Source organism: Natator depressus, chromosome 1, assembly GCF_965152275.1.
Source record: "Natator depressus isolate rNatDep1 chromosome 1, rNatDep2.hap1, whole genome shotgun sequence".
Lineage (NCBI taxonomy): Eukaryota > Metazoa > Chordata > Testudines > Cheloniidae > Natator > Natator depressus.
Genome location: NC_134234.1, coordinates 229,189,429 through 229,215,750, shown reverse-complemented (window position 1 = coordinate 229,215,750; position 26,322 = coordinate 229,189,429). Strand labels below are relative to the sequence as shown.

The window sequence follows — 26,322 nt, the reverse complement described above, 5'->3', positions numbered from 1 at the left end:
TCTAGCTAGTAGAAATTAGGGTAAAGGTTCTGCCATGACGCTGTCATCAGGAGCACTGTGGGGGAGGAAGTAATGTCACATTAGTTGCTCATGTGTTTTGTGCACTCTGGGTTCAATCTACCGCTCACTGTAATTAATCAGAGTTTATCCAGTAACTTCAAGGGGTACTGGATCAGGCTTTCTGTTAGAGAAGTGGGCCTTACAGAAAGGTGTAGTCAAGGCCAATTCCCTCCCACCATGCACTATCCTCCATAAACAGCATAAAACAAGCAAAGAGACAGCAATGGAAAGGTGCCTAAGGCTCAACAAACCTGGTCAGCCTCCTCCTGGCCCTGACGAAAGTGGCCATCTATAAAACCAGGGTGAGGAGGTTGAGCCTATTTCCGATCCTCCGTCCGTTCACATATCCGGGCAGAGTTCCTCTGGGCAGCGTCCACTGACTCCCTTGACGCATTCGAGGAGCAGTGGGTGCTGTCCGGGGTTCTCTTCTCAGTGTCCCCGTCCAGTTCCCGTTTGACCCTCTGACCGCACTCCTGTCCCTGTTGTTCATTAGTTGTCCCCCATAATTATTTGGTTTTCCAGGTCCTGTGGACCCCCTCTTAGGCTGGGGGGGAATCCTTTAGTACTGCCTGGATCCCAATAAGGCTCAATAATGAGCTAGTTTCCCCCACTCTGCACTTGAGAATGTCTTAGGACATGTCTACACTTACCTCCGTAGCGATCGATCCAACCGGGGTCGTTTTATCGTGTCTAGTGAAGACGAGATAAATCGACCCCCAGTGCTTTCCTGTCGACTCTGGTACTCCACTGGAGCGAGAAGCGCAGGCAGAGTCGACAGGGGAGCATCAGCAGTCGACCTACCGCAGTGAAGACACCACGGTGAACAGATCTAAGTACATCGACTTCAGCTACGTTATTCACCCCCAGTGTAGACCAGGCCTTACTGTAGCACCTACAAGCTCTAGCCATGGACCAGGACGCACTGCACTAGGTGCTGCACAAACATAGAGGAAAAAGATGGTCCCTGCCCCAAAGAGCTTACAATCTAAGTAGCCAACAAAGGCGCTGTCCTAGAGTCACTGCTGGAGCTGAACGAAACTCAGCAATTGCAAACTGTACTTCACTGTGTTATTAGCTATGCTTTGCATGAGAAATGAACATGGTTGTAAAATGGTACCAGAGGCCACCTTGTAGGGATTAACTGGGTCTGTCCTGTCACTCTCTTCTTGACTCTCCTTTCCTTTCCCTTGCAGTAGCCTGTACTCTCTGTAGTAAGAACAGCACCAGGTAGTAAGTGTTTCCAGGTTCTGGCCCTTTGCGAGTAAGCAGATGTATGTTATTATAAAAAGTAGGAAGTTTTATGAGAAAAAAACAAAATAAATCCCTCTAGATGAAATAATATATATTTTTAGAAATCATTTTCCAAGGCATTATTTATATATTGTAATAATAATTACTGAACAATGAAGATTTTAAAATTATGTTTATTGATTTCCATAAGACAGTAGTAATTTGACAGACCAAAAAAAGGCCAGACAAACCAGAGACTGTGAATACAGCATAATGAAAAGTACAGCGCAAGCAGATATGACTTGAAGGCTGGGCACCAAACTTTTTCTTGATGTCTTTTGTGGAATTAACAAAGCATTCAAGTGGCTCGCTCTGCACTACAGAAGTAGAGCAGGTTCTCTTTGATTAGCAGCTAAGCCAGTTTCCCAAAAATGGGCATCATATTTGAAAAGGATTATGGGAAACCTGTCTCTAGGTCCTTTTTTCCAATTGCATTCATGCATCAATGCCTCAGTGTACAGGGTCTGATCCTGAGAGGTGCTCAGCACCTGCAATTCCCACTGATTTCAACATCAGCTCAGCATTTCCCAGCATCTGGCAAGAGGGTTTACTATGGTAAGGACAAACTCAGTGTTTAATGTTTATAAAAGGTAATAAGAAGAAATGTTAATTGGCATGAAATAGCTGTTTCCTGATAGGTTGTGAGCCATGAACCTATAAAGATCATTGGTTATATGGAGCTGGGAATCCTGGGACAGGTGTGGCTCTCTGATAATGTTTGGATAGATTGTTCTCTCCCAAAGGTAAAACCCATGGGATTGAGCTGAGGAGAAGAAATTTCCATGAGCATCAAGTCACAGAGATCCCTCTACATTGTTCTATCAGGAGAAAGGAACTCCACAGAATATATAATATACAGCCTGGGGACTGTGTTACCTTTTCAGGAATCTCCGTAAGGTCAGACAGGGGATGACTGGTGTCACCACAGTCATGACCCACCAACTCCTCCCTTAGCCCGCCCCCGCCCCTCCTCTCCCCTGCATGGATCCTGGTCCTACAAAGCCTCTTCTGAGGGTCCCTGGGGATGGACAGTGCTATTGAACTGCTTGAGTCCCCCCCATCCTTGGAGACCTGTTTGGGTCCAGTCCCTGAATAGATAACAGAGGATGAGCTGGGCTTTAGAATTAATATAGAACTTTTTGACATTCAAAATACTTTACAAACAAATAATTAAGACACCCTACTCCCTGTGAGGTGGGTAAGTAGCATTATCCCCATTTTACAGATGGGGAAATAGAGGCAAAGAGGGATAAAATGACTTGCCCAAGGCCACAGAGAAAAATCAGTCTCAGAACCCCTGTGAAGGTTCAAGTAGAAATCCAATGAATGCTTGAAAAATGGATAACTGGTTTCTTTAATTCTCTTTGGCTCCGAGGCCCAAGACTTCATTCTGCAATGGGCTACTTTTCTTCATCTGCCCTGTATAATGCCAACACCCAGGTAATTTGTGGGCAGGATTGAACCTGGGACCACTGAAGCTTAGTGCATGAACCTCTACTGAATAAGCTAAAAGCCACATGGCTAATAGCCAAGGCTGTAGCAGACTCATCAATCCGTAGCTGGGCTAGCTGCCACTAGAGGGGAACAAAGTGCCACACCAAGCAGGCATGGATTACACCCATGCAACTGCTCCTCCCAGACTCATCTGGGTATCCTCTCTGGGGCCTTCAAAGTAGGCCACCTCGTGAGACTCAGGGAGGTAAAATCTAAGGACCCAGATGCAAGTGGCTTAGAAAAATCTGACTTCAGAGGAAGAACGGGACCAGGAACTCATCACGTTATCCCAGACAATTTCAGCTGACTTTCCCCTCACCTCTTGGGGGTCCCAACTCACAGCTTGTGAACCTCTCTTCTTTGATTAAAAAATGAGGAGTACTTGTGGCACCTTAGAGACTAACACATTAATTTGGGCATAAACTTTCGTGGGCTAAAACCCACTTCATCAGATGCATGCAGTGGAAAATACAGTAGGAAGATATATATACACAGAGAACATGAAAAAATGGGTGTTGCCATACCAACTGTAACAAGACCAATTAATTAGGTGGGCTATTATCAGCAGGAGAAAAAAACCTTTTGTAGTGATAATCAGGATGGCCCATTTCAAGCAGTTGACAAGAAGGTGTGAGTAACAGTGTGTGGTGGGGGAATTAGCATGGGGAAATAGTTTTTACTTTGTGTAATGACCCATCCACTCCCAGTCTTTATTCAAGCCTAATTTAATGGTGTCCAGTTTGCACAGATTAACCATTACAATCTAAAGAGCCGGTAGGTCAGCATTGCTCCCCTGGGGATGCAGCCTCCAACTTCACAAACTCTTCCTTCATTTTCCACCATCTAGTAAACAGGAAACCAGACACTGCTCCTCAACGTCAGGCAATATCTTGCCACCAGGCTACTGAGAAAGGCTCTGGAAGGCTGTTTTTGGTGGGAGTTATTAATATATTCATAATTTGTGATTTTATAATCCAGGCAGTGGGAAAATATCCCCAAATTTAGGTTAGATTTTAAAACAGTGTAAAAGAGATCGATGTCTGTGGAAGAAGTTTTGGGTAAGTTTCTCCCTGTTTTCACTGGAGATGGAAATGAAATTAAATTTGAATCCAAATATGCCAAATTTTGAGGACTTTTGGATCTATATCTGGATCCAAAATTTTAAAGCAGACTCCTATCCTTGTAATTGGCTGAATCAAAAGCCAGCATGTTAACATTCCCAAATCTGAAGCTAGTTAGGATCTGTCTTTTGCATCTAAAACTCATCTTTAGTTAACATGAATACTGTCCTGGGGATAGATTTGACCAATGGAATCTTCTTACCAGGGCAGTCACAGTCTATCCTGTTTTGCCTACCCTGTTTTGATTCCATTATAGTATGATCATTACCCACTGCTGGCCTTGAGGACACCTTTTTCGGCCAACTTTGCCTACCCATTTTCATATATCAGCTGCCTCCACTGGATTTGATAGCTGTGTAAAAGGGGGGAAATAAATCATCACAGTATAAGAAATATTACATTGCAGATACTTTTAAACATCTTTTCCCCCTGTGCAACCAAAATAGGTGGTTATTTTTTAAAGGTATTTGCTTTGGTAGTTAAATGTTTCCCATCCCCTTAAAACACTGAATGATTATATAAATAATATGTAAAACATTATATATCGTATACACTCTCTCTATAATGCTTTACATATTATATACACCCTATTATCAATCATTCCAAATATATAATCAATAAAAATGTAATGATAATAGTCAGTGAAACAAACTTTCTGGTACATATCAGTCTACATGGAAACAACATTTAAATTCTATAGTGTCACTCAACAACCTCGTTTCCTCATTCCCTGAAGCAATGACCCATATATTACTATTTTTGCTGCAGAGCATTAAGGAGCTCCCACACCCTCCTCGTACACACACTCCTATTCATAGATCCTGTGTTAAGTGTTAGAGAAAGTGGTGGGTGTAAAAGAAGTCGGGGTTGGTAGACTGAAGATGTAAGGTGAATTGACAAAGTACTTCTGTAGAGCAGAGCCAGTGGGTGCAGGAGAACCTACGTACATCACTCCACCTAAATTAGGCTGCAAAAGAAAAACAAGATTCCTGGTAAGTTTTAGAGGTAGAGTAAGTGCTTATAGTATTAAACCAATACTCTCTAAATTGCCCTTATTTAGTTAATTTAATTTTTCTTTCCCCTTAATGTTTGAAGGGCTCATGAATGGTGTAGGAGACTGAAGTCTTAGTTAGCCACAGAACAGATAGAGTAGCAATGCAAATATTCGCCACGGCAGTCAGCTGACCTGGAGAGATTATTCAACTGTCCATTCAGTTGCTGATCCTTCTGCTGAGCGTGCCGCAAGGGAGCCAGTTGGGAGGATTGTGTGAGTTCTGTGCACATTTGTTCACTAGGAACTGGACGAAGACCACCAACTCATTCACATTTTAGTCACTAGTGTTCTGAGAGAAATTCTGTGCAGCATCTTAGAAGTAATATTGGTAAATCTTAGTCTTTACCAATTCTTTGAGCCACCCAGTAACTCTCCTAGCTCCTTTCTTATAAAAGTGACACTAGACAATGGAATAAGTTGAAGGTCAATAGTTCAAAAGGCATTAGACAAAATAATAATATATTATTAATATTAGTGGGTGACAAAAGTGACTAATAATTTTAGGTATCTTAGAGAGACCTCATTTTCAGAAGGTGATGAGTGCCCATCTTTTGAAAATCAGACTCCTCTGAAGCGTCTCCAGATGAGTCCCCCAACACGGAGGCATCCAAAAAATCACTAGTCACTTTTGAAAATTATTAATAAATATTGCAAAAACTAAAATAATCTGAACTGGGGAAAAACAATGGCATGTTTAAATGTACCAATATATTAAACTCTAACAAGATTATATATCAAATTAATGTATTGTTTTCCACACTGAAACTGGAAGGGGAACCGACATTTCTGCCAAAATTTTGTGCCAAGAAGCTGATATCATCATCTATAATCTATAATTGTATAATTGTAATCTATAACTGAACGCCAGCTTCCAGTCAGTATACAAATATACCAATGACAAAGCCAAGGTGGCTAAGAAGCATTCTTTGATTATTGCTTTAAATAATTATTTGGAAATTTAAAACCTAATTCTTGGACCCCTGAAAACAGGTGTGAAGTCATTACAGTGATGGTGCTAATGCTAGAGCACTCACTAGGCATAGGATATAGAGCCTTGATTCAAACCCTGTTGAAGTCAATAGGAGTTCTTATATAGGCTTTGTGCTCAGGCTCTGTGTTCATTATTAGCAATAATGTTTGCAGACTTATACTGTGCTTCTTATTAGAAAGATTCCAAAAACCCCATCAGAGGCATGTTCTGTCCTTGGCTGTGCACATGTGGCTCCAATAGATTTCCAGAGGACAGGTCTGCATACACAAGGCAGAATATGGCTTTAAGTGATTGCCAGTCCCTGAGAAGCACTGCTTCTAACCTAGTGTACATATAACACATTCAGACCAACTTCAGCTCTCCACTATTTACTTAAAATGCACACTGTAAGAAACACAGATTTTTCACATCTGAAAAAATCTTGGTCACACGTCACTTTTTTGTACATACAGAGATGGGAGCTGAGTCAAGGACAGCTGCATGATTGCCTGGGAAAAAACATCCTCTGGAGGAATAAGAAAGAAATTGTATTTTGAAAGGAGGTGACCTAGTGGTTAGAGAAGATGAGTAGGTGTCAGGTGGAATCCTGAGGGCTATAACTGGCTCTGCCATTGATTTGCTGTGTGACCTTGGGAAAGTAGCACAATTTCTCTGTGCCTAAGTTTAATAATATCTAATTCATAAGGGCGTTTGTGAGGCTAATTGTTAATTAATCTTGTTCCAGTGGTTTGAGATCCTCATATGAAAGGGGCAAAGAATTATTATTATAATCTGATCCCCAGGTCTGGTTATGTTTAATCCTACCGGGATTAAAAAAAACAGCAACCAACAAACCTAAAACAAAACCACCCATTGGTAGGTATCTTGGCATGCAGCTAATCTTTCACGGTCCCTTTCAGATATAGAATATTTTTAGACACAAACACACCTATTACATAACATTATAGAGTGGAAAGTATTCTCTTTTGTGAAATGTGCATCTTTTTATGTTGGGCTGTGGAATCCAAGACTGAATTTAGAAACATTGGAATTCTAATAGCAAGGCGAACCACTTGTCCAGCTAGTCCAGCATCCCATAGATGAGAGTGGCCAGTACCACTCCAGTTGCTTCAAAGAAGGATACAAGAAACACTATAGTGGACAATTATGGAATAACGTCCTCATAGGATAGCTCTTGGCCTCAAATGCATATTGTAGAAATGCGTTCCTAAGATTAATTATGCATTGAGTGGAAGAGTTTCCTTTTATTTGTTTTTAATTTTAATTTTATTTAATGTCCCTTTGTTTCCTATATCTCTATACCATAATTTATCTTGTCTCTCTCATGTTTCCTTTTATTCATTTCTAAACCACAGTCCTAATCTTTTCAATTTAAAAGTTCTCATCTAATCATCTAAATTACCATCTCTGGACACATTTATTTCTGCAGTATTTTTTTTGAGATAAGATGACCAGGACTGAATACAGTATTCTAGCTATGGTCATAACTTTGGTTTATCTATGAATGAAACCATAGCACTCTTGATTTAAAGAAAGTAAGAAAGAAAGAAGTGTTTAACCAATAAACACCAGGAAAACACTGGAAATGGTTGTTTGTATTTAAGTATTTGTCTCGTCTACATGGAGCAGTAGTGTAGATTGTGGGAGTGTGATTTCTGAAGTGCACTAACGCGTTGCAAATTAATTGATCTGTGTAGACCCAGATGGTGTGCACTAACAGTTCCTTAGTGCGCTTTAACATAGTGCTGTTTGAAACAGTGTTATGCTGAAGTGCACTAAGGAATATTACAAAGAGATTACTCATTACACTGTATTACAAATAGAAAGCCCCCAAACGACTAGTTTTTGGACATCTACATAAAACTCAAAATTGCTAAAAATAACCCATCCCAAATGAAATTAATAAACCTCCCAAAATAGAATTCCTATTATTTTCTATCCACTTCCTTATATGTCCTAGCATGATTCACCTTTTTGACTGCTGCTGTGCATTAAGCAGAGATTTTCACTCAGCTGCCACAACAATGACTAAGTATTTTTCCTGACTGGTTACAATTAATTTAGAACTCAGCAATGGTTAAGAGCAGTAAACTTATTCCTTCCAAAGTTCATTATCTTGCATTTGACAACAGTAAATTTCATCTGCTATCATAATGTCTGTCTGCCTACATTTGTTAGATCCTTCTGAAATTCTTCAGTCTTCTTTAGTTTCATCTGGGCTAAATTATTGTGTCATCTGCAAAGGTAGTCACCTTATTGCTCACCCTCTTTTCCATTTCATTAATAAACACCACGTTGTAGTACACAGATCCTTCAGGCACTCCACTGTTAATCTTTCGCCACAGTAAAAATTTACTATTTAATCTGCATTTGGTTTTCTAACTCTTCATCAATTTCTAACAGTACTTTACCTGTACTTTAATATATGTCTTACAATATGACCTAATAACAACTCAGAGGTATTGTATGGGAATACTTTTCAGTTAAATTCACAATAACATCACTTTTTATTTAAGCAAAAATTGACCCTGATGAGCCTCATGCCATTTAGATAAGATGCTTTTTAAATATTTCTAAGATTGGGTTGTACCAGACTCCATCCTTAAAATGACCGTGTCAAAGAGCACCATCAAGGCATCAGGCTGATGTTTCAAGATCATTATATTGTCACACAATATACTCATAAAGAATAGTTCTGACATCTGCTGCAATTAGTAGATCACTCGTGCATACCTGGCTCCTTGCATCGGTGCTGTGTGTACTCAATTGGAGTGCTTGTGGTGATGCATAGTGGAGTACACCCTGGGCGGGTAACCCAGTGTACAACCTGCCATCACCCACAACATTGCCAAAATGTCCCCAAAAGCAATGTATAGGTGGCAGAAAAGAGCTGTGCAGGGGTGACTGGGAGCAAGGGGTCAAGTTCCTGTCGTGCACCCTTTTCCATCCCATAGTTTTCACACCTTTTTTAAAATCCCACAATCCCATGTGGCGCTGTTTGCCCTCTCTGACAGAAACATGGAGCCTTCGCAGCTCTGCACTATTACATCAACCGTGGCTCAGTGCTGTGCAGTGAGGTGTTGTTACTGCATCGCTGTAATGGTGCGTTTACAGCAGCGAGAGACAAATTTGAGTGTAGACACACGCACAACTAGGTTGACACAAGGTGACTTACATTGACCTAACTTCACAGTGTAGACCAGGTTTCAGTATTCCTGGCTCTAATGACCTCACTAAGGCCACCTGGCAGTGGATAAGAGTAGGCTATAATCACAATGATATGGCTCACCTCCAAATTAAGATGTCAGGAAAAAGCCATTAGGGTAATTCTTGTAAAACTTGGGGTAACAGACATCAGCCTGATTGATGGATCTGACGCTGTAGAATAATTATCTCACTCTCCTGCCCAGTGGAGGAATCTACATGGACTACAAAAAGAACACAAAGGGACTTTCTACAGGAGTAATTGCTCAGAGCAAATTGGCAGCTTTAAAAGGGAATCAGGTGGATTGCCTTTCTTCATTTTAGATTAAGGTTAAGAATGGAGTTGTCACCCTTTTACTAAATCTCTACGTGATAATGAACTGAAGGTAATGTATTCACAAAGATGATAACATCTTACATTACAGTTATGTAGACGCTTTTCATCACACAGGACCCCAAAGTACTTTACAAGCTATGGCTCAATCCTACAAAGTGTGGAGAACCTCCTGAGTGGAGAAAAGGGCCTGGAATTCCCATGGGAATTGTGGTACCCCCACCCTCCACACCACCCAGGAGGTGGTCAGCACTTTGCAGGATCAGTCCTTTATAAATGCAACACCTTGTATGAGATAGTAAGAACAGAAGACTAGGTTCCAGATCCTCAGCTCGTGTAAATAAATTGCATCCATTTACATCAGCTGAGAATTTGGTCCTAGGAGTCAGATTGCTGGATTTTATTCTCAGCTCTGCCACATGATCACTGGGCAATTCATTTAAACTCTCTGTGCCTCAGTTTATCCATTTGTAAAATGGGGATTGTCACAAGGTGGCACTGCCCCCTTAAGAAGGAAGAGGCCAGTGCATCTGTGACCTGTCCGCTGACTCCCAGTTGGGCTATATCGGAAGGAACATGGACAAATCAGGAAAGTGACTGAGAGAACAAACATGGGGCTTTCGCTGCACCCTAGAAAAGGGATACTGGCTACAAGTCAGGATGCCTGGGTCGTGGGAGAAGGAGACTCTGGAACAAGAGAAAGACCCAGGGGAGTGCCCCTGCGGCAACTATCCTGGGCAAAGGGCAGGAAGCTGGAAAAGAATCCAAGAGGGACATGAGATTTTATTAAGCCCAGGGTGGGTGGACATTGTTATTCCATTGTTTCAAGGAAGACTAGAGCCTGAAGAAAGTCAAGAGTGAAAAAGGTGACAGAGCATGAAGTGGTTTGAGTTACAGTATGGCACTTGAGTTTAAATCCTTGAGCCAGGTAATAATGAATTATCCCATGACGAGGGATCCTCTGCCCAGGATAGTGTTTGAGGAGTATTTGCAGTGACCTGGAGAAGGGGGGAAACTGAGACTGGGCACCTGCAGGCACTTTCCTGCCCGGAGGAGGCACTGGCAAGGGGCCTGACAAGTAACAGGGTTATTAATACTTCACAGAGTGATGTTAGGCTACAAACGTGCAATTCTTTTGTAATGCATAAATGTGTTAGTTTACTTTTGTTTTGTCTTTAAGGATGACATTTTTAATCTCATCTGTTATCAATTACACTATACTCTCTTTACAATTCCTGTTGGATGCTAAACCTTGAGTGTAATGGAGAAGCTGCAAAGGAATGTAATTAAATTAGGAATCTTCTAACATGCTGAGAATACATTGTAATTAGGTCCAAGCTGTGAAGTTCAGGAGCCTGCCACTGCTTCCATTGACTGAAGAAGAAATGTCAATTCCACATCTGAATTTTCTCCAGTGTTCTGAGTTACAGAGTGAGCATCTGCAAAGTTTGGATCTGGAGCTGATCTTCTTTGATTTCGTGAGTGTTCTTACCTGGGGCTTTGGTTCAGGCTAGGGCTGTCAAGCAATTAAAAAAATTAATTACAATTAATCACACTGTTAAACAATAATAGAATACCATTTATTTTTGGATGTTTTCTACATTTTCAAATATATTGATTTCAATTACAACACAGAATACAAAGTGTACAGTGCTCACTTTATATTTATTTTTGATTACAAGTATTTGCACTATAAAAAACCCCAAAAGAAATAGTATTTTTCAATTCACCTAATAAAAGTACTGTAATTCAATCTCTTTATCATGAAAGTTGAATTTACAAATGTAGAATTATGTACAAAAATAACTGCATTCAAAAATAAAACAATGTAAACTTTTAGAGCTTGCAAGTCCACTCAGTCCTACTTCTTGTTCAGCCAATCACTCAGACAAACAAGTTTGTTTACATTTGCAAAAGATAATGCTACCCGCTTCTTGTTTACAATGTCACATGAAAGTGAGAACAGGTGTTGGCATGGCAGTGTTGTAGCCGGCATTGCAAGATATTTACGTGCCAGATGTGCTAAAGATTCATAAAAAGAAAAGGAGTACTTGTGGCACCTTAGAAACTAACAAAGATTCATGTGTCCCTTCATGATTCAACCACCATTCCAAGGGACATGCGTCCATGCTGATGACGGGTTCTGCTCGATAACAATCCAAAGCAGCGTGGACCGACGCATGTTCATTTTCATTATCTGAGTCAGATGCCACCAGCAGAAGACTGATTTTCTTTTTTGGTGGTTTGCGTTCTGTAGTTTCCGCATTGGGGTGTTGCTCTTTTAAGACTTCTGAAAGCATGCTCCGCACCTCGTCCCTCTCAGATTTTGGAAGGCACTTCAGATTCTTAAACCTTGGGTCGAGTGCTATAGCTATCTTTGGAAATCTCACATTGGTACCTTCTTTGCATTTTGTCAGATCTTCAGTGAAAGTGTTCTTAAAATGAACAACATGTGCTGGGCCATCATCCGAGACTTCTATAACATGAAATATATGGCAGAATGCAGGTAAAACAGAGCAGGGGACATACAGTTCTCCCCCAAGGAGTTCACTCACAAATTTAATTAACGCATTATTTTTTTAAGGAGTGTCATCACCATGGAAGCATGTCCTCTGGAATGGTGGCCGAAGCATGAAGGGGCATATGAACGTTTAGCATATATGACACCTAAATACTTTGCAATGCCAGCTACAAAAGTTCCATGCAAATGCCTGTTCTCACTTTCAGGTGACATTGTAAATAGGAAGAGGGCAGCATTATCTCCTGTAAATGTAAACAAACTTGTTTGTCTTAGCAATAGGCTGAACAAGAAGTAGGACTGAGTGGACTTGTAGGCTCTGAAGTTTTACATTGTTTTGTTTTTGAGTGCAGCTATGTAACAAAAAAAATCTACATTTGTAAGTTACACTTTCACAACAAAGAGATTGCACTTCAGTACTTGTACCAGTTGAATTGAAAAATACTGTTTCTTTTGTTTATAATTTTTACAGTGAAAAATATTTGTAATAAAAATAATAATGTAAAGTGAGCACTGTACACTTTGTATTCTGGGTTGTAATTGAGATAAACATATTTGAAAATGTAGAAAAACATCCAAAATATTTAATACATTTCAATTGGTATTCCATTGTTTAACAATGCAATTAAAACCGTGATTAATCACAATTAATTTTTTAATCACGATTAATTTTTTTGAGTTAATCGTGTGAGTTAACTGTGATTAGTTGACAGCCCTAATTCAGGCTCATTTTAGAGATCTTGATTTCTTATAAAGCAGCCTTGAGGGTGGCATAGACTTTTAAAAATATAGCTTTGATTTTATTTTTATTAGGGCTGGTCAAAAATTTTCCATCTGTACTGTTTTTCATTGGAAAATTGGATTTTCAACTAAATTTTTTTTCCATGAAAAGTGTTAACTTCCTGTGGAAAATTTCAATATTTCATCAAAAAAACCCAAACATTAAAATATTTTTTATTGAAAATGACACCCCAGTGCATCATGGAAATTCTAGTTGATGCACCTTATGCTCCTGTATGGCTCTCTGGCCAGACTACATCTCCCAGGATGCATATTATCCAGGGACTCTTAGGAAGCAAAAACAATTTTAAATACATCAGAAGCAGGAAGCCTGCCAAACAACCAGTGAGGCCCACTGGACGATCAATGATGTCAAGGCCATTGCAGAGAAGCTACATACATTCTTTGCATTGGTCTTCACTGTAGAGGATGTGAGGGAGATTCCCACATCTATCAGCCATTCTTTTTAGGTGTTACGACTCAAAAAAAGCGATCTAAGAGTCATTGTGGATAGGCTTCTGAAAACGTCCACTCAATGTGCAGCGGCAGCCAAAAAAGGGAACAGAATGTTGGGAACCATTAGGAAAGGGATAGAGAAAAAGACAGAAAATAGTATAATGCCATTATATAAATCTCTGGTACGCCCACACCTTGAATACTGCGTGCAGTTCTGGTTGCCCCATCTCAAAAAAAGATATATTAAAATTGGAAAAGGCACAGAGAAGGGCAATAAAAATGATGAGGGGTAATGGAACAGTGTCCATATGAGGAGAGATGAAAAAGACTGGGACTGTTCAGCTTAGAAAAAAGAGATGACGGTGGGGCGGGGGAGGGGATAGGTGAAGGGTACGTCCACCAGTGGCTATTAGCCAATGTGGTCAAGGATCCAACCCATGCTCTGGGTGTCCCTAAACCGCCAACTGCCAGAAGCTGGGGATGGATCACTCCATAATTGCCCTGTTCTGTTCATTCCCTCTGAAGCCTCTGGCACTGGCCACTGTTGGAAGACAGCACTAGTCTAGATGGACCATTGGTCTGACCCAGTATGGCCATTCTTATGTTATGACATACACCCCCTGTTCCAACCAGCTCTACTTTTTATCTTACTCCTGCAAGGGAAAAATAAAATAAATGTGAAAGTCTGACCTTAGGTGAAGGGTAAAGCTTCAGCATGCTGAGAAAGGTGGTGGACGTGGCATTGGGGGCTGGAAGGAGAGGTTCTGTACTGATTGTAAGAATTGTAAACCGGCCTTGTGCTGATCACCCAGTGTGAAGAATGTCCCTGGAAGGAGGAGTTTCAGGGTTCCTTTCCTATCCTGTTGTGTAAATATGATATGATTAGCAGAAAATGACCTGCCTGAACCAAAACCACAGATCTAAGGCTCCCAAAACATGGGGAATGGCCAAGAAATGAATCTGAATTTTGTAAATCAGTTTCGTCTCCCAAACAAGCTGATCCAGAACTGTGGACCTGAACATCCCAAACGCTGAGGTGCTTGAAACCTAAGTCAAAATTTTGCCATTAAGCCCATCTCTAACCTTTTAAAATAAAAGCTCCCTTTCTGCCAACAACATGATATAGACTGGGGCCCCACATTTTGTGGGTTTCCCAAAACTTAAGTGCCCCCAGACATCCTCCGCACAGACTCTTATTCTTAGGTCTCCCCTTCCCTTCACTCCAGCGAACTCTTTTCCTCCACTAGTAGTTCATCCGGTGTGCAAAATGTGGTATATGCAAATTTGTCATCTTTCGCTTCTTACATAGCATTGGCTCAATTGTCCATGACAAGTAAAATGGATGAAGGACCTTGAGGAGGTAAGTCATATACCAATTTCATCAGTATGCTCTGTTCACTGATAGCACACTGGGTCTCCTGGGATCTTTGTTAAGCCCACAGATGGGAATTGCAGCTTGCTTTCTCGATTCACTGCCTTTGGATAAGATCAAAACTTTCTCTGGAATGAGTCCCAGTGAGCTGTGACCCTAGGAATAAACTGTTTGTCTGTGAACACCTATTGCTTGTTCAATATATTTACTCCTCATGATTTGTGAGGCTTTATTCATTGAGTTGGACCCAGTGCTATACAGCTGCATCACTGTGCAGATTGCACTATGTGGTAGGGAAATCAATGGAAATCCTAAACCTTGGCACAGAAAAACTAGTTTGGTTCCAGACTTGCTGCACTTTACCTCCTTTCTTGCAAACACAGAAGAGGTTTTGGGCGTAACTCAAAGCCTTCTGCTGCTCTTCTTGGTGGGTGTCAGATACAATAAAACTCTTTCAGAATGAAAGTGAAAGCCCTTAACGTACTGCTTTTGTATAGTTTCTAGGCGCATTTCAATATGTTTAAAAAATGAGTGAATAACTTAGTTCCTGTATGCCATTCGGTTCAGCTCACAAAGCCTCATCCTAAAAAACAGAGGCAAATTCTGAGGCTCCACAAACATCCCCCCTAAATAGGTGTGCAGAGCAGATCTAATGTATGCCCATTTCATAGCTGACAGCAGCCCCAGGCAGGATCCTCTTCCCCACCCCCATGCAAATGGTGCCCTTGCAAAATCTGTTGTGGGGAAACTGCAAAGGTGGGACCATTAGTTAGTTATGTAAAAACATGCAAACCCACACTTGATGTTGCTCTCACATGTTCCTCCATGACTGCTCCGCAGATATTGACAGAAGCCAGAATACAAGAGTTAAATCTCCACCCTATGACCCTGACTGCTGGACATTGGTTTTCTATCTGCAACATCTGCCACAATTTTTTCCTTAAAAGGGAAAGTACAATCTCTCAACCCCAACATGGCTTCTTCTCTCCCCATTCCACGCATACTCATCATATCACTTAACAGCAAAAACAGTGCAAGTTATTTAAAAAAAAAAGTTTTGGCTCCTAGTATTTATTCCCCAGCCTGGTCTAACCCATTTCCCTTTCTTTCTGCCAGATCAAAGGCAATTTAAATAATTTACCTTCCCCCCCAAAGTGCTTTTATCTTCTGGGGTTTCAGCCAATTTTCCTGTCTACCTGCTCTCAAGCTAATTAAAAATAGCACTTACAAATTATCTCTGGAGGCTCACAAAACTTGAAACAAGTCTCTAAGGTATGAAATATAATCCAAAAATAACACTGGGAGTATATTCCAGAAATAACATCCCTGGAAACTTGGAGCTACATGCTTAGGTGGTATAAAGCGGCATAGGTCCATTTACCTATGGGTCCATTTACAGAGTTAGGCCCATTTACACCAGCTGAGGACTTGCATATTATTCAGTACTCATAAAAAGTGCTACACTGACTGCCCTGGGTACTGTAATCCTGTTTTATCAATAGAATACAAGCACCTGGAAGGAAAGACAGATGGACAGACATCAAGCCAAGCTTGTACACATTATCCTGCCCCACCAATGTCCTTCCGCTGGAATATGGGGAGGAATTCCTTTGAGAATAGCTCTACAGCTATTCATTCTTCAGCTTCTCTGGCAAGACTCTCAACACAGGTGGAAGGCGGGATTGGGGATGGGCGATCTGATTCAGAAAACGTAAGAAACTCTGGCACCTAGGCCACCTTTAGAATGAACTTCCTTTTAAAAAATTTATTTTAGGTTCTGAAGCGTTTTGATAACTTGGCATTTCTGAATTCTCATTAAAACAAGAAGGGAGAAAAAAATGCCACAAGGAGTGTGACCATTCTCCTGGCATTTCTCGCTGAATCTTGCAGACTCAAGAGAATCAGATGTGACATCCAAACTTGTGAGTGTTTATCTAACTTGAACATGAACTCTGAAGCTTTGGCTGTGCATCCATCACTACTTGTCATGTGGGCAGATGTCCTCTCGGAACAAGACTGAGGCCATCATCTCATTTCATATAGAACACTGGAAAATAACAAAATGGTAACAGGCCATATCCCCAGCCTTATTCCTGCCCCGCTTTGTGCCATTCTGCTGGATGACAAGCAGCCATCACTGGCCAGCTTCTGGATGGGGTAGAGCTGATATGGCCAGTTCTATACCACCCGCTTGCTGCCCCGATATAGGGAGCATTGCCAGGGAGAGTGGCTGTAGCTAGAGCACTGCTCTACTCTGGTAATTTTCAGCTGACATAAAGGATCGATCCCTGGGGGACTGTAACCCATGGGGCAACTGACAGCAGTCCTGAGGTAGCTCTGACTAGCACCAGGGCTGCGTCCCAGAGACCAGCAGAGTACAAAGGTGTTGTTAAGCCACCTTTGAATTGCCAGGCCAGAGGATCAGGGACAAAGACTTGTAGCTACTATCACATGATTCAAACAGCTCTAGAGATGAAAGGCTCCATTGCCAATTCACTATTTTCTAAGGCATTCAGATAACCAGAAACTTGAATTTTTCAAAGTTACACCACTTCACTTGCCATGACAACCCCTCCTTTCATTGACCTCTGATGCTCTTTGCAAAGTTTAACACACACCTACACAACATCTCACTGGGAACCAGATCATGAAGTGCATGAGGTGAAGGTAGGGGAGCAAAGTAGCCGAAAGAAGTTCTCTTATTCTGGGGCTGGTTTTCTGGCATGCTGTGGTGCAATCTGTGGGCTGCTCTAAGTTGTGCTGGCTGGCCATGGACACCAAGAGGCTGTCTGCCAGTCAGAGATTGCCAGAGTGCAGTACTGTCAAGCCACATCCCCTGCTTTCCCTGTCCGTAACTCCCTTTCTATTCAAGCCAGCGACTGCCTCACACCAGGAGAATCCCGAGATGCAGAGATAGGGATGGTTTACATCCCCTTGGCACTGTCCTCCAGAGAACCTGTATCTATATATCAGAGGATTCTAATCCAAGACAATCATACACATGTATAATCATTAGTATGCTAAGCCCTGTTCTAGCATATGTTATTACTTTGGTCACACATTTCAGCTGGGGAAATAGATCTACTCCAACTGGATGTAAATATTCATAGACTTTGTTTATTGCAGACTCACTAGAAGATATATGTGGAACTATCTATGCTATATGGGTGGACTATGCACCACATTGTTTAATACGGATATAAAAATGCTCTAATTTACTGAAGCAGTGTAGCTGTGTGACACAAACACTAATCAAGCTGGTGATTCCCCTAGAGCCTGGTACAAATCACATCTCCTATTTCCCATATCTTTATTTAGCTCTTTTCTCCCCCATTTAGAAGTAGTCTTAGCACTGGTGAAAAGTGCTGGACAAACAGCCCTGGAGAATAAAGTTCTCTGTTCCTCTGCAGAGCAGTGGCAGTACAGTCTCACCCCAGCAATGTGACACCACGTTATCCTCACCAACTAACAGCAGCATTATTTTCAAAGTGATCCGACCACACAAATCTGCATACAGGATTTTGTAAGACCCTACAAGAGCCATGAAATCCTGGCTGTGGTCTTTGGTTATTTCCTTTGGATGAGCAAGTCCACATAGCTTTTCTGGAAGCTTTTGAAGCTTTCTTCTCAGACCAGCTGAAAACAGGCAACATTCAGTTAGGTTTGTGCAACTGAAAAAAACTGAGCACCTCTGGGAGCTTGGGTCTCCTGAGGAGCAGGTCCAAATTGGGGACCATAAGTGGGTGTAGGAGACTTTGTCAAATACCGTACTACATCTGACAGAGCCACAGAGCAGCCATGCTGTAACAGGGGCTATGATACCAGAGCACCCCCTCAAGCCAAGATGCAGCAGTGCTGGGGCTTGTCCACTCTAGCATCCCCTATTGTCAGCCAACCTGGTTCTGCAGCGTTCTGATTCTTTTGTAGCCCAGCCCTCCTGCCAGGGCACCTTTCAGTTCAATCCCCTTCCAGGCCAACAAAAGTCTAACTGAAAATCCAAATAAACATCCCAACAAATGGTTCTTCTATCCCTATTGGGCCACACTGAGGTTCCCTGGTCTTCACTCCTCCTCTCAGGCCTGCAGACTTCTTCTCTGGTCCGTAAGCTGAGCACTGTCTCCCAGGGCTTTCTCCTTGCAGACTCTTTTCTTCCTTGCAGGTTTATCCCACTGTCTACCTGAGTGGTCTTCAAGTTATTGGAATACCACACTTCCCCTCCCCAGGGATTCCTGCAGCTTCTCCCAGGGACCTCCCTGCTTCTTACAGACCCTACCTCAGGGTCTTCCACAGGAACCTAACCTGCTCCCTGTAGGTCCTCTCCCTGCAGGAACCTCCTGCTTCTTGTATCCACTGCCATAGCTTTCTCACCACAACTGTTCTTTCTCAAGCATTTTTATGAGGCCCAGGATTCACCATGCTAACACCGGAATCCATTATCCCACCTCCTCAGGTTGGCCCCATTTCCCTTTAAGGGCCAGTCGCCCTGTGATACACTTACAATATTACAACAGCACTCTTTTCCCCCTCCTCTGGAGGAACCAACTCTGGGGGCGAGAGGGTAGTTCAGATTCAATGTCCTTTCAGTCCTTGTCTGTCCAAATAGGTGCCAGTAATTACTAGCTGGGAGAAAGTTTTTTGTCCACTGAGAACTGGACTGAGATCTGCCAAGTTATTTCACATATGTATATGGCCAAGCACATTTTGGACATTATTGTAACTGAACAGCTATTGAACAGCTCTCTGTGCCACCCTTTAAATCCCACTTAAAACCTAATTTGAGGGCTTAAGTGAATATTAAGTTGTGCATATGCCTTCTGATAGGGTTTAAGTTGGACCTAAGTGAAGCATACACTTGGTGCTAGTTGTTTGCACAGGGGTGAAATTGTATTCTGGGCCTTTAAAAGAACAGGAAAATAGTATTTAAGGAAATATTTGATGGTATGTCTAATTTAGCATTTCCTTTGGACAAAACAGGTAGAAATGCCAAAAAAGTAAGCTCAGAACAAAACCAGTGAAATCATGGAAACAATGTCAACTCACGGTGGTTTTGCAGTTATAGCGAGCGACGGCATCATGTCATCAAAGCAAACCACCATGTATGTCATTTAGTGAAATGAAGCCTAGTTACAAGGCAAAATATTTGCCTTGCATTGTAAATGGTTTCAACAATTACCTTCTTCTTTGTCCTGAGGTCAGTACACAGCATGAGGTCTTGCTTGCTGAATCAGTGAAGCCCAGTCCTATAGGCTCATGAAGTAAAATCTTGCTCTCCAGAGTTTCAGAGTAGCAGCCGTGTTGGTCTGTATCTGCAAAAAGAAAAGGAGTACTTGTGGCACCTTCGAAACTAACACATTTATTTGAGCATAAGCTTTCGTGAACTACAGCTCACTTCATCGGATGCATGTTGTAGCTCACGAAAGCTTATGCTCAAATAAATTTGTTAGTCTCTAAGGTGCCACTAGTACTCCTTTTCTTTTTGCAGATACAGACTAACACGGCTGCTACTCTGAAACCTGTCATTATGCAAGGCACTGAATTTAGCCGTATGGAGTAGAAATCTATCAACTTCATGAAAAAACTCGTACAGATACAGACAGACATCATCTTCCTTTCCAAATGCAAACAGATGGACATCATACCAAAAGGACTGAAGGTGGCATGCATCCGATGAAGTGAGCTGTAGCTCACAAAAGCTTATGATCAGATAAATTTGTTAGTCTCTAAGGTGCCACAAGTACTCCTTTTCTTTTTGCTTTCCAGAGTGTGACTCAGTTTATTTCCTGGCACATTACCATCTGATTCATACTGGTTTTTATAAGCCTGCATTCTGGTTGAGGACACAATGTTCTGACCCTAAAGGCCATAGCTTCAAGTTTTCCAACTTGAAAACTTTTCAACCCAAAGAATAGTTCTGTGTAGCTTGAAAGCTTGTCTCTTTCACCAATAGAAGTTGGTCCAGTAAAAGATATTACCTCACCCACCTTGTCTCTCTAATATCTTCCCAATACATTTAGAGCAAGACTACAGCTGCTCTTTTGAAGAGGTGAAACTCTAATAAGCAATCTGCTTGATTTATGTACCATGAAGCATGACTACAGATGGGGAAGACTCTTATTCATTAGATAATGTATTTGAAATGATAAATCCAGCTTGGTTATTATAAGTTACCAAATGAAGAATAAAAGGACATTTTTGTTTTGGCCCACCTTTTGTTTTCTGTTTTCTAGGCTCAGGTGAATATTGCTCCCCAGCCCCCAATTTTATTTTGTTTAAATAAATAATACTTCACATGATATAGCTCCATTTCTTCAAGGTGCTTTACAAACATGCATTCACTTAGGCCTGGGCTTACTCAGCCAGCTCCAATTCTCCTTTCCTGATTGGAGCTGGCATGACAAAGGTCTGGCTCAGGGTTTCCTAGCCAGCATCTTGTCACACACCTCCCCCCTTATGAACTGCCAGGTTCGTCCTTCCTCGACATCTCCGCCCCCGTCCGGTGGGGTTCATCCGGGGAAGCCTCTCCCCCTCTTTTAGACAATCACCGGCATCATCTCCTGGAGATTCCTTCATTCCCCGCCCACAAAAAGTACACTGGTTCGGGGGGGTGGATGTCCCCTTAGCTCTGCTGCCACCCACAGGTCCTCACACCAATTGCACCCCTGCGGGCGACCCTTCTCCTTTATTCCCTTTTCTTCCAATAGACGGTTGATGCCAATTCCGACCTCCTGCTGGACACCCTGTGCCTCGGGTTCTCCCAAGCCACCAAGTGGGGGCTCCGTTTCTTCTCCTGGGAACTGCAGTGTGGGGAGCTTCAGTTGTCCCTTTTCTTCTCTGCACCTCCTTCCCCTCTGTCTACCCTGTCCAGGCTCTGTTGTCTAGGGTTCTCATGTTCATTACCCCGAGGACCTTGCTGCTTTTCCTCCCTGGGGCTTCTCAGTGGAGGGGTCCCACCCCGTTCTTCAGGGAACCTTTCCTTTTCCCTCCGGGGGGAGGACCCCAGTCCATACCCAACACAACAGGGTACGGTAACCCCTCTACTACCCCGACCCGCTTCCATTTAAAGCTGCTCCGCACTTCTAGGGGCACCCGGGCCACTGGGCACTATCTCCTGTCTCCGTGGATACACTCCAGAGCCATCTGTGCACATGGAATTATCCAGGGTGGTTTTATCAGCCCTCTCTGGATGAGCAAGCAGGCTGAAGCTGTATCCACCAGGCCCCTATGGAGTTTCCTCCCCACCCTCACCGGGATGGTGGACAGCCTCTGCCCCTTTGTCCACCCTTTAGCATTAGTCCAGCTGGAAAATTTGGTCCACCCACATTCCATATCTGGGCAGTCCCCCTTTTTATGTCCTGGCTGCCCGCACTGCTAGCAAACAATCACACTGACTCTACTGGGAGCTCCTTGTGGTTCCTCCTTCTTCTCGGGGCCTTCCCCAGGAAGGGGTTCCCTCAGCTTCTTCCCCAACTCTCTGTCTTTATAGGGTCCGCCCTCCCTTCGGGGAATGTCTGCCTCCTGGGTACTCCTCAGTCAGCTTGACTGCTGCATCGACTGTATTTGGCTGATGTCGCCTGACTCAGACTCGGATATTCTCGGAGAGGCCCTGTAGCAATTGCTCTAGGATGAGGGCATCCATTATCTCCCTCACCATTTACTTCATTATCTCCCCCATCATCTCGGGCCTTAGCCAACAGGTGGCCCATTCCATCAGTCTCTAGGCAAATGCCCAGGGCTGCACAGCCCCCATCCATCAGGCTGACTGGAACTTTTGGCAGTATTTCTCCACCAACAGGCTCATCCGGTCTAGGATGGCCACACTCATGGTCTCATAGTTCTGGGCTTGTTCCTCGCTCAAGGCCATGTAGGCCACTTGAGCTTCTCCCACCAGGCAGGGAGCCAGCCATAGGGCCCAGGTTGCCCTATCCCATCTAGTGCCCATGGCTACCCACTTGAATGTACCAAGGAAGGCATCCGGGTCATCTGTTGGGCCCATTTTACAAAGTCCCAAGCCCGGCAGCCAGGTTCCATCCCCTACCGTGGGACTCACCATTTGCTGCAGGAGTTGCTGCTGCACACTGGCCTGCTCTCTTATGAAGTCCTGTAGGCTTTTCTGCTATTCTGCCTGCCAGGTTAGCAAGGCCTGTCTCTCAGCCTGGTGGGGCTGCTGGAAGCCTTGCAGGGCCTTCTGCATCTGCTCCTTCTGTTTGATGAGCCATTACAGGGTTTCCTCCATCTCCAGGCTGCCAACCACATCCGTTGGCTCAAGTCCCGGACAAGTCCCCACATGTAACAGGATGCAGGTGGGCCCCTCTGTCTTCAGCCACTTCTGCACCCACAAACCAGCCAGAGACCTCTGCTTTGGTTCTATCACCAGTGCTCTTTATTTACAGTAGCAGTTCCCACCACCGTGTAGCTACAGACAGCATCAGGCTTACAGCTTCAGGGACTGTTGGCTTCTAACACTCTAGCTCCTCCCTTTCCTCTCCCCACAGCTTCCTTCCTGCCAGCCTTTATGTAGCCCCTATGGGTGTTTCCTTAAAGTCTTTAAAATAAATGGCACTGGTATACTCAGCTGATGCACACATCATATGTTCTTTGAAGTAAATGCAGCTACATTGATTTACACCAGCTGAAGATCTGGTCCTGTGTGTTAAATTATATTACATTTATACAACCCTTTTAATCTTGAAGTACTCGAATGTGCTTTGGATTCAGGAATCAGTATACCCACATATGAAATGTGCCTGCTTCTGGGATAGGGAACAGAAACTGCATAACAGAATACAGCAATGTTACACAGTATACAGAAAATCCATACAGCAGTCACTGCAGTTGTTTGGGGTGCAGAAGGCTTGATGAGACAGATTAGAGAGTAGCAGACTTTTGGCCACTTTCCAGAAAATTAAAACCATCCATTTTAAAGGTTTACACAATTTCCGCCTTCCTCCTCCAAAGTTTCAGAAATGAAGTTTGAGATGAGGATATTTTCCTTTGGGAGAACATGGTAGATGGAAGAGTACTTGATAAATGATACCTATAAATGCTGAGGGGAATTTTTTGCCTCTGCCTGAACTGATGAAACAGCAGAAGTCACTTGTATTTTTTACTGTACACAGGATATATGACAGAATTATTGCAAGACAAAATACCTGATTTTTTTTTCTGTTTTCACTTCAAACTAGAGATAAGCTCAAGCTGCAGAGCCTCAGTATGATGTACACATATTGAAGTCAAAGAAGTGACACCAGCTAAGAATCTGGCCCCAGGTTTTGAAGCCTTCAAATTTTGGAGCTGCTGACCTATCTCTGTTTCGAACTAAAAATATTCTGGCACAGAAAGCAAAGAGAATATCCTTCTGGGATCTCAGCATTCTATTCATTTAGCTCTTTGCCATCTGGCCCCATGTAACTATCAGGGAGTTTGTGCACTATTTAAGATATTGAGCTCTGACCATCAGAGCGATTCCTAAAATGTGTTATTGTACGTATTGATCAGTTGTTTATGTGCTTATATAGGACACTTCCAATAAAGTACAAACTTTACAGAATTTGGAGGATTAGGAATTTTTTTGAAGAGGAGAAGCTTTGGTTTGGGGACAAGGATCTTTGTAAAGGCTAATCATTCATCAGAAGATGAATGATTAGGGGTATTTTTTAACCAGAAAGGAATAGTTGTTAATTTAAAGGTATACCAGAAGCAATAAATATGAATGGATTGTTGATGTGCATCCCAAGAAATTGATAAACCACAGACTTGTCATCTGTAGACTGCTTGGCTCCATATGAATGTTTACTATTATTAATTATTATTTATTATCTGTTTAGCATTGACACTGTACAAACTCAGGAAGACATAGTGGTACTTGCTTTCCCAAAAGCTTAATTCCACCCCTCCAAACCTGTTGCAAGTAACTTTTAAAATATAGAACTGGAAGTCAACAGACCTGGGATTCCATTTATTGCTCTGCCACACACTGCCTGATTACCTTGGGCCAGTCCATCTCACTGGGCAACACTTGCCTCATCTCTAAAATGGGGATATTATCCTCATGAGGGTTCAATGCAATTAAATTTATCCATGCTTGTAAAACACATTGAGATCCTCAGATGTAAAGTATGCCTGGTCTGCTGAGTGGATGACTAGCTAACTCAGTATTGCCAACCTCTAAAGTTAAAAAATTACAAGTCAGGTCCCCCAGATCATGAGATTTGTTTTAAACATTATATTACTGTGGTTTTGACTTTTGAACTCCCCCTGCCCAATGCCAAAGCAACTCTCCCAAATTGATAGAGTAAGGTGATTTTGGCTTTCAGTGCAGAAGCTCTCATTGGCTGCCTGGTGCGTCCAGCTTCTCCCCATGCCCCAAAATACTAATTAATTCTGTGGACTCCTACTCCCATATCTGCCCATTCCCCATCTCAGCAACTAATTATACACCTCAACCCCCACATCAACTTTGCTCCTCCAGTCCCACATCTGCCCCATGCCCCTCAGTGAACTATTGCTCTTCCTAGAGCAGGGTGCCCTTTTCAGAGCTCGGGAAGTGGACAGTCAGCAGCAATTCCAGGGGTTCTTCACACACTCTCTCCCTTCCCAAGCCAGAGCCGCCCTGAGCTGCAGGATCTTCTGCTCCTTCATCTCCCCTCCCTAGCTGAAAACTACTCTCGGCTCCTGAGGGGCAGGGAGAAGTGCTCTGCCTGCCTCCCATCAGCTCTGATTGGCTGCTCTTCCCCAGAAGGTGGAAAAGTGGGGAAGGCAGCCAATCAGAGGGGGGTTTCCCCTGGGTAGGGCTGGAAATTGTGTGTGAGCTACAGCTTCTCCCACCATCCTGAGACTGTCTGCAGCAAAGGCCAAAATACCATTGCTTATGATGAAACTGAAAGAGCAGACAACACTGCTAACCGCTGCAAGTATCTCTGACTCTTGCTTCTAAACCTGCTGCCTCTTACTTGATCCCTGCATCCATCTGTTGTGATTACATAATCTACATCATGTTACCATGTAGTGCATAAAGGCTGAAGTGGTTACAAATTAAATAAGCAGCTACAATTTAACACAGCACAAGCTTAAAATAATAGAGTACTTGGTCTGTCCTATCTACAGGCTAGACGGGGATGGACAAACTACAGCCCACGGGCCGGATCCAGCCCGTGATCTGTTTTAAGCCGGCCCATGAGCTCCAGCTGAGGTGCTGGGTTGGGGGCCGCACCACACGTAGGAGCCAGAGAAGGGACATGCCACTGCTGCTGGGAGCCGCTGTTCGAAGCCTGCACTCCTGAGCCTCTCCCCATGCCCCAACCCCCCGTCCCAGCCCTGATCCCCTTCCTGCTCTCCAAATCCCTTGATCCCAGCATGGAGCACCCTCTTGCATCCCAAACCTCTCATCCCCAGCCCCTCCCCAGAGTCTGCACCCCCAGCCGAAAGCTGCACCCCTTCCCACACCCCTGCCCCAGCCCTGATCCCCCTCTGAACCCCTTGATCCCAGCCCAGACCACCCTCCTACACCCCAAACTCCTTCTCCCCAACCCCACCCCAGAGACCGCACCCCCAACCACAGCCCTCACCCACCCTACATCCTAACGCCAATTTTGTGAGCATTCATGGCCCGCGATAAACAATTTCTATTCCCTGATGTGGCCCTCCAGCCA

The 26,322-nt window shown here is 43.1% G+C and overlaps 1 protein-coding gene across 8 annotated transcripts in view; it reads right to left on the bottom strand.

Moving 5' to 3' along the window:
- Window positions 1-2,420: 2,420 nt before the first annotated feature.
- Window positions 2,421-26,322, bottom strand: part of LMNTD1 (lamin tail domain containing 1) — a 295,666-nt gene continuing 271,764 nt past the window's right edge. For 4 of the 8 annotated variants that reach the window (XM_074937313.1, XM_074937350.1, XM_074937322.1 and 1 more), the window contains 2 exons: window positions 13,993-14,162; window positions 4,808-4,932 (listed from right to left, as the gene is read on the bottom strand). In XM_074937313.1, coding sequence (XP_074793414.1) covers window positions 14,013-14,162 — 150 coding nt within the window. In that variant the 3' untranslated portion in view covers window positions 4,808-4,932; window positions 13,993-14,012. Of the gene's footprint in view, window positions 4,933-13,992; window positions 14,163-19,899; window positions 19,981-26,322 lie in introns of those variants that run through there. The other 4 variants (XM_074937330.1, XM_074937382.1, XM_074937374.1 and 1 more) reach the window with 4 other exon arrangements.